This window comes from Protomyctophum parallelum (genome assembly GCF_964188405.1).
Source record: "Protomyctophum parallelum genome assembly, chromosome: 14".
NCBI classification, from domain to species: Eukaryota; Metazoa; Chordata; class Actinopteri; order Myctophiformes; family Myctophidae; genus Protomyctophum; species Protomyctophum parallelum.
The window spans coordinates 18,167,123-18,183,950 of NC_139709.1; the positions used below are offsets into that span (position 1 = coordinate 18,167,123).

At 43.5% G+C, this 16,828-nt stretch overlaps 1 protein-coding gene across 3 annotated transcripts in view; it reads left to right on the forward strand.

Moving 5' to 3' along the window:
* Positions 1-13,684: 13,684 nt before the first annotated feature.
* The window catches only part of lig1 (ligase I, DNA, ATP-dependent), an 83,418-nt gene continuing 80,274 nt past the window's right edge, over positions 13,685-16,828 (forward strand). For 2 of the 3 annotated variants that reach the window (XM_083781400.1, XM_083781401.1), the window contains exons 1-3: positions 13,685-13,848; positions 14,274-14,333; positions 15,625-15,901. In XM_083781400.1, coding sequence (XP_083637526.1) covers positions 13,832-13,848; positions 14,274-14,333; positions 15,625-15,901 — 354 coding nt within the window. In that variant the 5' untranslated portion in view covers positions 13,685-13,831. The remainder of the gene's footprint in view (positions 13,849-14,273; positions 14,334-15,624; positions 15,902-16,828) is intronic. The other variant, XM_083781402.1, reaches the window with a different exon arrangement.

Sequence of the window (16,828 nt, forward strand, 5' to 3'; positions counted from 1 at the left end):
AGCATCTCATAATATCCAGAGGCTAATATAATATAATATAATCCCTTTGGTTTACTTTTTATTATCTGGACTGTGTGCAATTCTTATTTTTTTAATCTTCTTCTTTTGTTTGATTTGCATTAATTAACATTTTACATTTACAAGCATATCAAACTAAACTAAACTAGGTCACTTTTTCAGAGATGTGTAGCGCTAACTGCAATAAGCTCATGAGTGCTCATGCTGCATGTGTGTGCGCACGTACAGTCGCACACACACACACACACACACACACACACACACACACACACACACACACACACTAAACCCTGAGTATTAGTTTAACTCTCAGAGTTAAATTGACCCTCAGTGTTTCACTGTGTACTAATTGTCTTGGGGACACAGACACACACACACAGATCCTGTTCATGACAGTCAGCATGAAAAAAGCAGCGTCTCTCCGTAAAGCTTTTATCCGCTGTTACTTATAACAGGATTTGACCCTTAAGACGTGGAGCATGACCTTCATGCTGTCTGTCTGTCTGTCTGTCTGTCCGTTCATACGTACGTCTGTCTTTCATCATCCTGTTGGATACACTCTGCCTGTATTGTCCCCTTGTATGTCTCTCTCAGGTGCACGCAAGCCCACCCACACATGGTCGCACGCACGCTTGCACACACTGTATTACCTATAACACTATAGTCACAAACACATTATATTAGCCTATATATTATATGTCCCCACATATTCTTTACGCACACACAGACACACACACACACACACACCTTCTACTACACGGCCGTGCACCGCATGCCCCAGCATTGCATCATGTTAACTATAGCAGCAGCAGCAGCCAATCTGACAGAGGCAGCAGCTGAAATGGAAAAGACAAACAAAAGAATGGCAAGAGAGAGAGGGAGAGAGAGAGAGAGAGAGGGGGAGAGAGAGAGAGAGAGAGATAGAGAGAAGGAGAGGGGGGACTGAGAGCTGAGAGCGGATGATATGATGCAGTGAGAAAGAGGATGAAACAGTGAGAGGATGAGAGGGAATACTAAGAAGGAGAGAGGGAGAGAGAGAGAGAGAGATATTGAGAGAGAGAGAGGCCGAGAGAGGATGAGACAGAGGAGAGAGAGAGAGAGTTTACAAGGAGATTGAGCAAGCGGCTAAGCACCAGATTAGACCCCGGGGTCGTCAGCCGTAAAACAAACAGTCCTTTCAGTCCTAATCCCGATTTACCCGTCCTATCCGCGTACAAACAACACACAAGCACACGCACACACACACACACACACACACACACACACACGCACTCACACACACACACACGCACGCAAGCACGCACGCACGCACGCACACACGCGCGCACTCACGCACACACACACATGCACACACTGTTAGTCACAGAGAGGATGGTGCCAGGAGAACACAGGATCAGAATCTGGGTGGAAAGTAGATTCCCGTCTGGAGGGCCGTTTGTGTTCTGCTACCTAAATTGCCCCCGAGAGGGAATTTGGCAGAAAATCTCTGCTGTCTCGGCGACAGTTTAGAGAGTTGTCCTGTTTGTTTCACGGTGCGTTTCGCTGAGCTGCTTCTTCTTGCCGATGACTGACGGTCTTAATATCCGGCGATGTAAAACTTGGCTGGCTGGCTGTGAATAAACAAGGCGGAAGAAATGGGTTTTTATTGTCTTGCTTTTTTTATTGTCTTTGCAGTGATGATGGCTGACTGAAAAAGTCACACTTCTATGTCAGATCTAGTTGGGTACAGGCCAGGGGTCATCAATCATTGTGTCCATATACAGACACATGCTTCTATGTCAGATCTAGTTGGGTACAGGGGTCATCAATTATTGTGTCCATACACAGACACATGCATGCCCGTGGCAAAGACTTGGTCTTGTTATTTTGACACCAAGATTGACCTTCTAAGTGGCTTAGAAGCCGAGATAGTGGCACTTATAGATATTACATGGCAGCCATCTTTGAACGCCAAGATGGCCGCCTTCTGACATCTTGATGACGTGGCCCCCCTTCCAAAATGAAACGTATGGTTATGGAGAGCATGTGTAAAAAATGTGGAGCTTTTGTCTGCCGCGTCCACATTTTTCTAAAATATGACCCTAAGCTACCTCACTATGTAGTTTGACCCTCATGTGAACTGTGTCAATCCATAGGCTCAGTTTCCAAAGAGTCAGCTTTTATGCTCACTGTTATAGGCTATTGGTACCTGACAGCCTCCAGCGGTTGTGCGTGCGTGCGTGTGTGTGTGTGTGTGTGTGTGTGTGTGTGTGTGTGTGTGTGTGTGTGTGCACTCTCACTTGCACAATTTCCCATTGTCCTGTTGTCTCGCGGGTCAATGTTGCACACAGTCAATTAAGAGTGTATACAGTGGGAGCACCTGGGTTGTATGTAAGGCCTGGCTGCTGCAGCTTGCTCGCTCCTTCCTTTTATTCAGCTAGCAGTCTGTTTTTATGTGGTTGGCATTTCATTTTAGGCCCTGTTCAGACTTCCAGTCCAAACCCAGCCCAAATCTGATCCAGTGAGAGGTGTATAAAGTACATTTACTTAAGCATTGTACCTAAGTCAATTTTGAGGTATTTGGGAATTATTTGGGACTCTTGTCACAATAAGCTCCTCATATACTCTCTGGGACTTGTTTTCAGACTCTTGTCACAATAAGCTCCTCATATACTCTCTCAGCTTGGCCACATTCCCACTCCGAGAAGTATGAGTGTTGTCCGCCTGGGTCTAGAAGCTCTTTCTTCTTCATGATCTCATTCAACCATGTAAGCACATTTTCCTCTTCACGCTCAGAGTGTACAAATATAACCAAACAGACCCTTACAGGTTCGGTCCCATTTACTCTCAGAGATACAGACCTTTGGGATCTCCTCAAGAACCCTGAGGGTCCCACAGGAGAACCACTGGCATGTGCAATAAAGCTGCGTATGTATGTGTGTGTGTGTGTGTGTGTGTGTGTGTGTGTGTGTGTGTGTGTGTGTGTGTGTGTGTGTACACCCACATGTGTGTCAGACTCAGTCACCTACAGGTATATATTCAACAAATGCATGCATATGCGTATGCCTCTATGTGAGTGCACAAGTGAATACAAGTGTGCATAAAGCTGTGTATGTGTGTACGTGCTAGTGCATGTATGCGTGCGTGCGTGTGTGCATGTGTGTGTGTACGCGTTTGCATGCGTTCGTGGGTGGGTATATCTACATATGAGCATGTGTCTGGTTTCAGGCTCTTGGCATGTGACCCAGGGGTTCTGGCCCTGCTAAAAGCACAACATTCAACTCAATTAGAGCCATGCATAATTGATGTCTGTCTGGAAGAGTATTTGTATTTACACTGGAATTAAAAGCCTCCGGTGTCAGCTAACACTTTGGAGGGACGCGAGTCAGAGAAGAGAGAGAGAGACACAGGGAAGCAAATCCAATGTTTATATTGGACATTTTGGAAATAAATGTGGATCTTTGACTGGAGGCATAGTGTCATTGCCAACAGTACACACACAGTCAAATCCTGAGTAGCTTTTCAACCTGGCATCCCTGTTTTGACACGTGATCATAGGAGAAAATCTCCAAAACATTTAAAACATTACAGGAAATCGCGAAAATAGCCAGTCTACCACCTCACAATGCGTCATAGACACGTTGTGATGTGGTAGATAGCCGATCTGCCACCTCATTACGCGCTGCAGATTGCCGACCGACACCATCATACAACAGTATTTTACTGTAGCTTCCAGTGTGCTCCATATTTAACTAAGACATGTCCTAAAGAGAAAACAATTATATTTGTGCAAGCAATTAAGTAATATCTCTTTCATACATTAATGTAAACACATTACAAGTCTTGTACTAACGGTTTCAGGAGTAGAAGCAATTGCCAATAGAATGTAGAGTTTAAAGTATCGCCCGATCTCATTCATTAACTTGTATTATTTAAACACATTTTATGTGAGTAATAAACGCTGTAATGTGGTGCAGCATTTGAAGTGCAATCTGTCATACAATGCTTACTGAATGGGTACTTACTCTTTATACAGAGCAACTTGCAGTAAGCAAGGTAAACACATACATCAAATGCAGAGAGACACTGCCTTATAGAATCACAGGTAAACATGTAAAAGAACTTCACATCAGTCTAAACAAATGATCTGTACATTGAAACTATACTGTAGGTTTCTTAGTTCAACAGAAGTACAGACCTGTGTAAATGTTGCCATCCTAAGTGTTAACATCCTAAGTACAAGTTGAACCTTCATTTGTGAGAAAATGCTTCCCAGGAATCTCCCATCTATCAACTAGCACTCCGTGCATGACACACCGTGGTGACCTTGAGCAAAGACACTCCGTGCATGACACACGGTGGTGACCTTGAGCAAAGACACTCCGTGCATGACACACGGTGGTGACCTTGAGCAAAGACACTCCAGGGGAAGTGAAAAGCCTTAAAAAAGCTGTTGTTAACACCACCGCACAATTTAATCCATCCAATTCTGCTTTAGTCGAAAGTCCATTTGTTGGTCATTTTATTTTGGTAATAGAACTTCTCAGTGAGGTCAACTCCTCTTTCTGAATGAGAACAAGTGTGTGTGTGTGTGTGTGTGTGTGTGTGTGTGTGTGTGTGTGTGTGTGTGTGTGTGTGTGTGTGTGTGTGTGTGTGTGTGTGTGTGTGTGTGTGTGTGTGTGTGTGTGTGTGTGTGTGTGTGTGTGTGTGTGTGTGTGTGTGTGTGTGTGTGTGTGTGTGTGTGTGTGTGTGTGTGTGTGTGTGTGTGTGTGTGTGTGTGTGCGCGCGCATGCGTGCGTGCGTGAGAGAGAGAGACTTATATTTCACGTATTCCTCATATACTGCAAGGGTGCAATATTATAACATATAGTCTAGTCAATATAGGACATAAATAAGGAAGTTATACAGTCACATAATTTTAAGCAACGTTTTTGATTGTCTGTTTTGCTTATCTTTGTTCTGAAAAGTGTCAGGAAGGGAAATGATAATTAATTGATGGTGGGTGGGAGGGCGGGGAGGGTGCCTAAAGGGATTTACGAAATAGTGGCAAACGAAGGGCGAGAGGGACTATGAGAGACAGAGAGAGAGAGAGAGAGAGATAACAGACACAGGGGCAGAGTTAGAGCAGAGAGAGGGGAGAGGGGTGATAGGTACATGGGACGGGGGGGATTTAAGATTCCGTCTGTCCATCCTCCAGTCCAGACCAATCCACCTCAACGCAGCCTGGCAGAGAGAACGAGAACTGCACTTCTTTATCATCCCACTCAGCTGCCAATCAAGGTAACTAGACTCTCCACTACTTCATTAATTTAATCTTTGCAAATTGAACTGCATGGGCTGGAATGGAAATGAAAGCCAAACACACCTTGAATTGAGCGTGTTGAGTTAAACAGCCACACTTGCACTCTGCTCCGAGAGTTGACCTTTTGTCGTACCGTGTAATATTTTGCATTTCCAAATGAGGTGCTCTCATCCACATCTCATTACCACAGCGCCTCCATTCCTAGATCTCCAATCTTACTAGCATATCCGTTGCTGTCGCGTGGAAAACTCACATGACCAAAAACTGTTACTTTTCAGGATTCCAATTCCAAAATAGCCGATCTACAAGCTCGAAATGGCTATTTTTACTACTTTCGTGAGACATTGTGGCATCACAAAGTAGGGCATTAATAATTCACAAAAAAGGTTAAAATATTGAGATAAGAGGTTTCTGCAAGTGCCACCGAGCTGCAATGTCCAGACAGTGATGCAGTGTTGGTCAAAGATTACAGAGAGAAGTGAGGTTTTAAAAAGTGTCATAAATCAATAGGAGGGCATATTTTAGAGCGAGAGGCAGAGGGATACGTGAGCGAGGGGGATGTGATTTGGTGAGAAGGAAAGGAACATTAGGTGCCCAGCGAAGAGATGAGTTGTCATTTCGAAAACAGACACTAACGGAACGAGAGAGAGGTGACTAAATTCTCAGACTCAATGAAAATGCACCGCGGACCTTGAGCAAAGACAGAGGGTTCGGACACCCTACTGTACATAATATCCCGAGTGGTATACGATGTACAGTATATAGATTCTACAAGCCAAATGGTGCGTGCTTTTTTGAAAATGCATGGTTTTAGTGTGATACACCGCCGGTGGTTTCAGCTCATTCAGACACAGTACAATCCTCAGTGTCGATTTAAGACGTTATAAAATGTATACTGTTGCATTTGTAAGAGTTGCACATGGATAAATGAACACCATAGCCTAAAGGAATCCGCCTGCATTTGTCGGGTCAGTCGATCAGTAAACATAATAAACACATCAGGAGCAGACGGGTATAAAAGTGGTTATGAATATTCGAATTGCTATAAATGTGTGATATTTCAGGATGAAGAGAAGTACCAGGTTTATTTCTGTCAATCACAGCTCGTGCAGAGGTATGGTTGACTACCTACTGTAGTTGCACCGAGTCGAATGCCAAGACAATGTCTCGGTTTGACTACCTCAGAGAGTCACGTTGAGACGTTTTCTTGGCATTCGACTCACACGGAAGCTGTCGAGTTGCATCTTGATTTATTCGTTAAGCATTTATGGATCAACATAACGGTATCTCTGTTTTATTTCCTTTCGGTACGCGGTGGATCAACAAAACGGTATCTCTGTTTTATTTCCTTTCGGTGCGCGGTGGATCAACATAACGGTATCTCTGTTTTATTTCCTTTCGGTGCGCGGTGGATCAACATAACGGTATCTCTGTTTTATTTCCTTTCGGTACGCGGTGGATCAACATAACGGTATCTCTGTTTTATTTCCTTTCGGTACGCGGTGGATCAGGGTGATGAATATGGCAATTAGCTTTTAAGACTGTAAAATTCACGGTGACTTTTGCAGATGCACGGCACCTGTAATCCTTCATTAGGAGCCATACCTTCACCGTACTGGAGTAGAAGTAAGTATAAGTATGCGTGTGTGTGTGTGTGTGTGTGCGTGCGTGCGTGCGTGCGTGCGTGCGTGCGTGCGTGCGTGCGTGCGTGCGTGCGTGCGTGCGTGCGTGCGTGTGTGCGTGTGTGTGGATGAGGGAGTGAGAGAGATGGACAAGGCTTTACATTTTGCAACAGGCACAAGCTCACGCACTCACGACTGCACTTTATGTGAATCTCTATGGCCTTGTCTGTGTCAGAGGAGACAAACAAACAATATTTTTTTATTCTTATCATGGCATTGCCTGAAGTGCACTCGGGCCATGCATGATAAAACTGCCCTCTGTGCATGTTGCAAAATATCATTACTTTTCAAGTCGTTTTATAAACCAAACTGCCTCAAAGAAACTCTGTTATAGCTTCACATAAACTTCAACTGATAGTGTTAAAAGGCCCTATTTTCAAAATGTTTTCACCTGCCGATATCAAAGCTCACAGCACGTCACATCACGCTGCGAGCTGAAAAGTAACTTGTAACTAAAGTGATCAAATACTGTTACTGTTACTGTAAAAAAAAATACAAAAAAGTACAATATTTTCCTCTGAGAGCAGTATCTAGTGGCATGGCATCTACTATAGTCTCGCATGGCCAGACTGTTGCCTCCCACAATTTTCAAATACGTCCGGTCATACATCTATATAGCATTCGGAGATTGTGGAATAGTTGTCTGGCTATGCGATATGAGACTATAGACATCTACTCACATATTGTTTCTCTCCAGCAGTGCTGTTCCCTGACTGGGCCTACAAGCCGGCCTGGTCCCCGGGCTCCCGTCAGGTGCAGCTCTGGCACTTCCTGCTTGAGCTGCTGGGGCGGGGCGAGGGCGGGGCTATTGGCTGGGGAGGGGAGTGGGGGGAGTTCGTCATCAGGGACCCAGAGAGGCTGGCCAGGCTGTGGGGGGAGAGGAAGGGCAAGCCTCACATGAACTACGACAAGCTCAGCAGAGCGCTCAGGTGAGGTGGGACCATGCAGCATGGCATGGCATGGCATGGCATGGCATGGCATGGCATGCACAAACACACACACAAACACATGTATATGAAACGCCTGTGATTCGAACTTGGGTCTCCCGTGTGAAAGTCCAATATCTTAACCACTAGACCAAAGGTTAAGATATTGGACTTTCACGTGGGAGACCCGAGTTCGTTACATTGGTGCCGTGACCCGGATCGGGTTTCCCCGTGGGAGTCAAAATGTGGGTAAGTGTAGCAGTGGCTCAGAGCCTCAGCCTGATGGCCTCAAAAGTCTAATATCTCCCCAGGTCCATATAAGGGATATCCCTGGTCTAGTCTAGTGGTTAAGAAGAGTATAGCATCACACACCAATCCTGTCGTTGCCTCTTCCAGATACTATTACAACAAAAGGATCCTGCACAAGACCAAAGGGAAGAGGTTCACCTACAAGTTCAACTTCAGCAAGCTCATCCTGGTCAACTACCCCGGCTTTCCCCCCTGTCACCACCAGGTCATTACACACTGCATCCTGTCCAAATGTCTTCTGTCATCTCGTCTCGTTACTGCCGTCGGGTAGAAACCTCATATCTCCACATTTCAAACTCATGTTTTTTCATAAATCATACTTTGTCATACTTATAGTGTCACATAAAAGCATAAGAAATAGCTGATCTCAACACGTCACACGCATCGCAACATTTCTTTTTAAGAAAAAGTGATATCGGTCTGTCAGTGGTTTTTTCATGAAAATGTAACCAATGAAAGTTATTAGTGACAGCTTGGGACAAAATAATTACACCGGATATATCGCCAACACAGCTTGTGATCGGCTGTTTTAGGCAAATATAGTTGGTGTAAAAGGAGCGTAACAAGTAGGCCTATGGAGAAACACCCAAAGTGGTCAGATGACCTGGTCCTAGTCAGGTTGTCCCAAGGCCCCGATGTTTGGACGCTCACAGCAGGGTAGTGTTGCGTAGGCAGTCCCCGTTCCCTCAGAAGAGGCCATCCTCCTCCCCATGCATCATCTCACCTCACTGTCATCATCCACCCATCCATCCGTCCATTCTCCAGCTGCTCCAGAGCGGGCCGCTGCCCTTCCCTCTGTTCCCCTCTGACAGCACGCTGCCTCTCTGTGGAGGAACAGGACCGCTGCTGGACGCAGGTGAGTCACCAATGACATGACACACGTACTGTACGCACGTGTTGGAAGAACTACTATAAAATATAGAATATAAAAATAGTCTCATACAAGTAAAAGCAAAGGTAACCGTAAGTCATCATGCCAATAGATTCCTCCACACATACATGTCTGTGTATTGTCACTGGTGTTGTATCCTAGAAGTATTGCAAAATGGAAATACTCAAGTTACTCAAATTTGTACTTGAGTAAAGTAATGTACTTATACTTCCAACACGTACGCACATGCGCACACACACACACACACACACACACACACACACACACACACACACACACACACACACACACACACACACACACACACACACACACACACACACACACACACACACACACACACACACACACACACACACACACACACACACACACACACACACACACACACACACACACACACACACACACACACACACACACACACACACACACACACACACAGACAGACACACTTCTGATACTATAATTCTTCTGATTCTCTCTTTGACCGACAGCTCTCCAGCCAATGGCTCATCCCTTCCTGCTACCCTACTGCCTGCCTAAGCCAATCCCGTTCCCCCAGGCGTTCCAGAGCCACTTCCCTCTCCTGTCCGCCCCGCCATCGATGGGAGGAGCCAAGCTGAAAGGCCTACCGCCTCAAGCCACCGCCGGCTGGTCGCCCAATAAGACCGCAGCAGCAGTGGTGGAAAAAGTACTTGCACGTTTTACTTAAGTAAAAGCATCATTACTGCAATATAGAAATACTACTGCTAATCAGGGAATGTTATCAGAAGAATGTCCAATCTGGGAATACATTTCTTACCAAGAAGTTAAAATTCAGTTTCCCTAGGAGAATCTGTGGTAGCTGCAGAAAATTGGGGTACCATTAACAACCTATATAGAGGGTATGCACGTGACATCATCATACCCAGAAGTAATGCGGGAAAAGTCTTTTTTTTAGAAAGTAGTTTTTAGCCACTCAGTAGACGCTGAGTGGCAAAAAACTACTTTCGGGCCTTGACAGCCCATACATCCAAACTGAAAAGTCTGATTACATTAAATTACGTTAAACTCACTTGCGATTTGCCACTCGAGTTTCTATTCACTTTAAATAGCATGTGACGGGTCAAACTAAGAGGTTTTCTGCATGATTCTGAATCCATTCCAAGCATTTTGTTTTGCACGAAAAACACTCCATAGCTGTCATCACAATGTGATGTGGTTGTCGTCACGTTTGGGCAAGTGGCTAGGGCCATTTTTAGCGTTTGAATCTTTTGTCTTATATAGGTTGTTAATGGTAACCCGACTTTCAGCAGCTGTCACAGATTCTCCTAGGGAAACTGAATTTCAACCAATGTGAGATGTGTTAATAGACACCTTTACAAACACATTGGTGAAGACATTTCTTGGTAAGAAATTTGTAGATTAATAAATGATAAATGTAGATTTTATTGTTATCCGCTGACTACAAGTAAAAGTCCGGAATTCAAAGTTTACTTGAGTAAAAGTACAAAAGTATTTTATAGTAATGTTAACGTAGTCATCAAAATGTCCCATTTTCACAATGATTGAAAATTGTATAACAGTTTGTAGAATGGGTACAGCATGTGAGCTTGTAGATCTGCTATTTTCAAATGGCCGAAATGTACAGTATATAGGTCTTAAGTGGTTAATGTATGTTTTGTAATAATCTAGTAACTATAGTAACTAAAGTTTTCAAATAATTAAAGTGAAAGTACAATATTTGCCTCTGAGATGTAGTGGAGTAGTAGGAACACTGAAAATTGGAAATACTCCAGTAAAAGTACAGTACAGTACAGTACAGTACAGTACAGTACAGTACAGTACAGTACAGTACAGTACAGTACAGTACATGTAACTACTTTCCACCACTGCGCAGCAGCAGCAGCAGTAGCTGCGTGGGACCTGAAGGATATCGTCTGGAGCCTTTTCTGTGCATGGCGTGAAGAAGGGAACTGGAGGTGGAGGCGGTCAAGGGGGAGCTGGGGAGAGGAAAGTTGCTCGTATTATTGGAGAAACCTTCACCAGAAAGTGAGACAGAACAGCCTAGAGGTCTTCTCAACCTGTGGGCCTGGGTGGGGAATGCGAACATTGCAAGTGGAGTCATGGCCCCCAAGTAAATGGCAAAACGTTATGATTTTAATGTTAATACATATTTAGAAAACTAAATGTAAAGAAAATAATCTTGGTATTTTTCCTTCAGAATCTTGATGTGAAAAGTGAGTTTTCAGTATGATACCTATATACATTTCTGCGTAAATGCTGACATTTTTTTTTACCTGCATTGAGCATGTTGCTTGTTCATGGTATTATTGAATCTTGACCATCAGGTAAAAACAATGTGTCTGATCCTGATCCTGTGTCTGAATGTCTCAATAGAAGAGCAGTATATTAACATACCCACAGTGTCCACACCCATCTGACCACTAAACACGTTAACACGGTAGCCGAAAACACTTTTCAAGTAGGCCCTGAATTGATCCAGAGAAGGTTGAGAACCACTCAGATGGAAAACATCTCATCAGATCTTTAAAATCAGTTTATTCTGAAATATTTGTACAGTGCTTTAAAAATGTGTTATTCGTAGATATATGCTTTATTATTATTATTACTACCCTTATTATTATTATTATTATTATTGTCTCCACCAGGCCGAAGGCATGTGGGGAGAGTATGTTTTGCACTCCGTCCGTCCGCGTGTCCGTCCGTGTGTCCGTGTGTCCGTGTGTCCGTGAACAGCTAATCTCGGCCACCGTTAACCCGGTCGATGCCATATTTTGCACACACACTCCCTGGATGCCAACCATGAACCTCTGCCCCAAACTTTCCAGAACGGCCTGTTATAGCGCCACCAGGAGGCCGCTTTGTGCAAAACAAGTTTTTCGATGCCATATTTTGCACACACACTCCCTGGATGCCAACCATGAACCTCTGCCCCAAACTTTCCAGAACGGCCTGTTATAGCGCCACCAGGAGGCCGCTTTGTGCAAAACAAGTTTTTGCACAGTACACCTACAGATTTTGTCCAAACATCACGCAAATTGGTACACAGTCTCTCTAGAGCCATTCAACGAAACGGGTCTTTCAGATTTATCAGACTCCATCCTGATTGGTTAAGATTGGCTTCCAAAGTTCACAGGAGTGCTCAGTTTCAAACAAAATGCTGCAAATCATGAACACATCGCGTGATTTCCGTGAAATTGTGCACCCACATTCCCACTAGGCCGAGGACGAAATGCCACATGAACAATTTCAACTCAGCCTCAAGGTGGCGCTATAACTGGCCGAAAAGTGTTTTTACCTCTAACTGCACGGATCTGTGGATAACCTGGTGGAGACCTGTGCCCGGAAGGGCACTTTTTCTAGTTATTATTATTATTATTACTATTATTATTATTATTATTATTATTATTATTATTATTATTATTATTATTATTCACCTCTGAATCTGAATAAGCAGACTTTGAATGTCATATAGGCCCTCTTAGCGCAAAAAACTTCAACATCATCAAGGACCCCCAAATGAATATTTGAACTGCACACAAGATTTTTCTTGTTAGAAATTGTCAGAAATATATATACAGTATTTATGGGGTTTAAGTGGTTACATTGATGTTATTTTACCCAGAACCTCCTCAAGGACTCCTGGGGTTCCCTGGATCCCACTTTGCTCTAGTGAATGGAGAAGGTGAGAAATCGACAGTTTGAGACTACTGCACTTGTAAACGATTTACATGCACCTGTGTTGAGAGAATAAAACTGTGTGCTCTGCTTGCATTATTTATCCGTTTCTGTTTCAAGATTCATTCATAGAATAGGCTCATGAATAGGTAATACACAGGGTTGGAGGAAGTCTCACATTAGCAATTCCACTATGCTTGAGTAAAAGTATGCCGAACTGGCATCACAATATACTTAAAGTACAAAAGTAAAAGTACTCATTACATTACACAGATTGTCGCATTTCACACATTTTCTAAATGTATAAAACATATTTTGAAAATAGCCTATACAATAGCCTATACAATCTATAAGCTTATACAACACATCGTGACACAGAGTGAGCTTGTAGATCAGCTATTTTCACAAGTTGTGCCTCTTTTTTTAGGTAATATTATGACAATTTGGCATAGTATACTTTGTTGGTGATGTAATAATGGTCTTATGTATTATTAGTAATATATTCCTTTTAGATGTAGCCTATTAAACACGTGTTAAAAGTATTTAAATTGTCACTTTATAAATGTGCAGATACCCTACACTTATATGGTATATTGGTTTGTTTACTGTTGAGTGAGAAAACAATGTTGCATATCAAGCTAATCATCTGGGCCCCCCTCAAAATCACGGGGACCCCCCCTGGGCCCCAGGGGGTCCCGACCCACAGATTGACAACCACAGACACTACCACATCTTCCCACACTCGCAGCATCAGGACCAGTCAGCATCGGGTCTGCAGTGACCACTCCACCACACCAGGCGGCAGGCTCACATTCGACGTATACACCCTTCTACTCACACACACAGTAAGTAACGCATTGGTTTTTCCCGGGAGAAACTCTATGATATTTTTTGGCGCCGAATATTTCAATGCATTTACATTGTGCAGCGCGGTGCTAGGTTGTGTGTGTGTGTGTGTCTGTTTATGTGGGACTACCTCTAACGTTGTGAATTCGTATTTTTCTGGATATAAAGCACAGAACGACAGGCTGTGGACATCATGCAGCGAAGCATCGCGTAAGTGTCTAAATGTCTATATATACTATATACTGTAGCTCATTTATGGCGATAATGTCTGTTTATGTGTTCATGGTCTTGTGGTTTAACCTAGTCTTTGTATCAGACTGTCAGCTTAACTTCCGCTCATATGAACGCAACAAACGTCATTTCTAGTCTACGGTTTACATTATGATAAAGCAACTGTTTTAGTGTTAATAACTGTCAGGGACTGACGTTAATGGAAAGGAGTTTCTACTTTGACATTGTCTAGCAAATGCAAATGGCGTTGCAAACTAAAAGACACAAATATGAATAACAACAACAATACCTACAGGCCGTACGTACCTAGCATAGTTTGCTAACATGACACGACCTGTTATGGAGGCATTGTGATGATAAAGTGTTATTTTGTGTTTGCTTGTTGTTTTGCGTCGTTCATTCAGATCCTTCTTTCAACCCAAGAGTAAAGAGGTGAAGAAAAAGACTGAAGCGCCAGTTAAGGAGTAAGTATGTTACTGTAGTATGTAGTAGTAGTGTTCATAATATTATTATGGACACGGATGAAACATGGATGTTTCATAATAAGTGTTTGTGTCGCAACCCCAGTGTAATCTATTTGTTGCAAAACTACCTAGCCCTGGACCGGGGCTACAAAACTACCCTGCTTTTCAGCACCTGCACCGGTCTTTTTTTTAAATAACAAATAATAAGTAATATTAATAAATAGGGTTTTCTGAAACACTTATGCTGTAGTGGTGATCAAACCTTTTAATGTCAAGGACCCCCATATAAAATTTTTGTTCCAGGAGCTCCCCAGAAGCAAATATTTTAGTTAATATGCTTCAAATTGGAATGTAATTATTAAGCCACTGGATCTTTTGCGTTTTTATCCTTTTGATAATGGTGTGACCATGTATGTACCTAATAGGTTTATTAGTTAGTTACTGCGAGAGTGTGGTCTAGCCAATTGAACTCTGGACTCCTGGATCGCTGCCCTCCACACTCTCCTATCCAATCAGGTTCCTGAGCTCTACAGTCAGTGCTGTTAGCTAAACTGTTTTGCCGTAATGGTGTGCTTCTTCCCCCTCCTGGCTTTACCCTGGGTTGGTTCCCATAGGATGGTGTGCTTCTTCCCCCTCCTGGCTTTACCCTGGGTTGGTTCCCATAGGATGGTGTGCTTCTTCCCCCTCCTGGCTTTACCCTGGGTTGGTTCCCATAGAGTCAATTTACTTGCATCCTGTTCTGGGTGCCTGACGCAGTAGCCTCGATACCCAGGCTTTCATTTCGTGTGCGCGAAAGATGAAAGCCTGGAAAAAGCCGTGGGCTGAACCAGTCTAAAAGTGGGAGTCAACCCTTCCGGGTGGGCGTCGCTCTAAATGATGTGACGTAGCGCTGCACTAGGGGGGAGAGGAGGGGCCGGGGGTGACGGACAGATCGATGAGATCCAATCAGGGTGCGCGCATTTCTGAGGCGCGACCCTCCCATCTAGGCCAGAAATGTCTCTGCTTAGGTCAGGCTACTGACGCAGTGACCTGCCAGCCTCATCCTTATACGTTTATCATCAATAGAGAGGTCAAAGTAAAAAATACTCAAAGACCCCTGTGGCTTACCGGACCACACTTTGAGAACCACTGCACTATAATTCAAGATTGTCCATCATATTCTAATCTAGTCTCTTTTTGTACGGTTGTCCTGCTGTCTATCAGGTACATGCACATTTGTTGCGTTTTCCGAATGAAGTCTGATTGTTTTGTGATTGTTTTGTTTTTTCCCCCTGTCCCTCCCTCCATGCAGGCCGGTGAAAAGCCCCCTCAAAGTGCAGAATGGTGTCCAGGAAACGGCATCGCCCGTCAGGAAGGTTGTCAAGCACAGTCGGCAGATCCTGGACAGCGATGATGACGAGGAAACGGTGGTGAAAGTCCCTAAAAAGGAAGAGGAAAAAGTCACCAAAAAGGAAGAAAAAGTCACCAAAAAGGAAGAAAAAGTCACTAAAAAGGTAGAAAAAGTCACCAACAAGGAAGAAAAAGTCACTAAAAAGGAAGAAAAACAAGTTACTGCAAAAAAGGAAAAGGTACATATTATGTCATGTTCTTCTTACATGTATTAACCACTTAAGCCTTTGTTGTATGATGAATAGCAAAATAGCCAATCTACAAGCCTCCATACGATGTAGACTTGTATTTCGGGCTATTTCCCCACAATTTTCACTTAGCCCATTCTGGGCGGGAACCCCTTTTGGTGTTTTCTTTATTAAGTTTTCAAGTCACATATGAGTCAAAAATACCATACAAAAATTGTTGAAATTTTTTACCCCTCCCTCCCCCCAGAGTTCCCGCTCTGAAAGAGCCACAACCCTGGTATCTTGTACCATTAACAATGAAATAAAAGGCACCTACAAATATACATAACATATTCAAAAATAGAAGACATTAATCAAATATTGAACACAATGTCCCTTTTGTTGTTTTAAGCATTATGTTATGCTTTAGTTGTTGAAAAATAGCAGATCTACAAGCTCATAGCGTGGCACAGAGTGCAGCGCTATGAGCTGCTATTTTGGAAAATCATGAACATGTGGCGCAAATCTTTGAATATATATTCGTTTTAAACTCAAATCTTTGCTTCTGGGGGGTCCCTGGAAAAACACATTTTCAGATGGGCGTTGTCGGCCATTTACATATAATTCTGGGTGTCCTTGACATGAAATAGTTTGAGAACCACTGACATAGAAACATGTTTTTTTTCTCTGAGGCCCCTTTTCCACCAAAAGAACTTCGGTTCAGAACCAGTGCCGTTCCGAACCTTGGTGCTTTTTGCGAACCGGTCGCGAACCGGCTGCATTTCCACCAGATTGACGGCCGGTTCATTTGGTGGCGCTATTATGTGCCCCGAGGGCGTTGCACAACACAAACCGATGTAAACAGTATCCACGAGGTTGTGATGTCAAGGTTACAAGTTATTATAACGCCCCGCAAGTCTCAGCTGGATTCTGGATCGC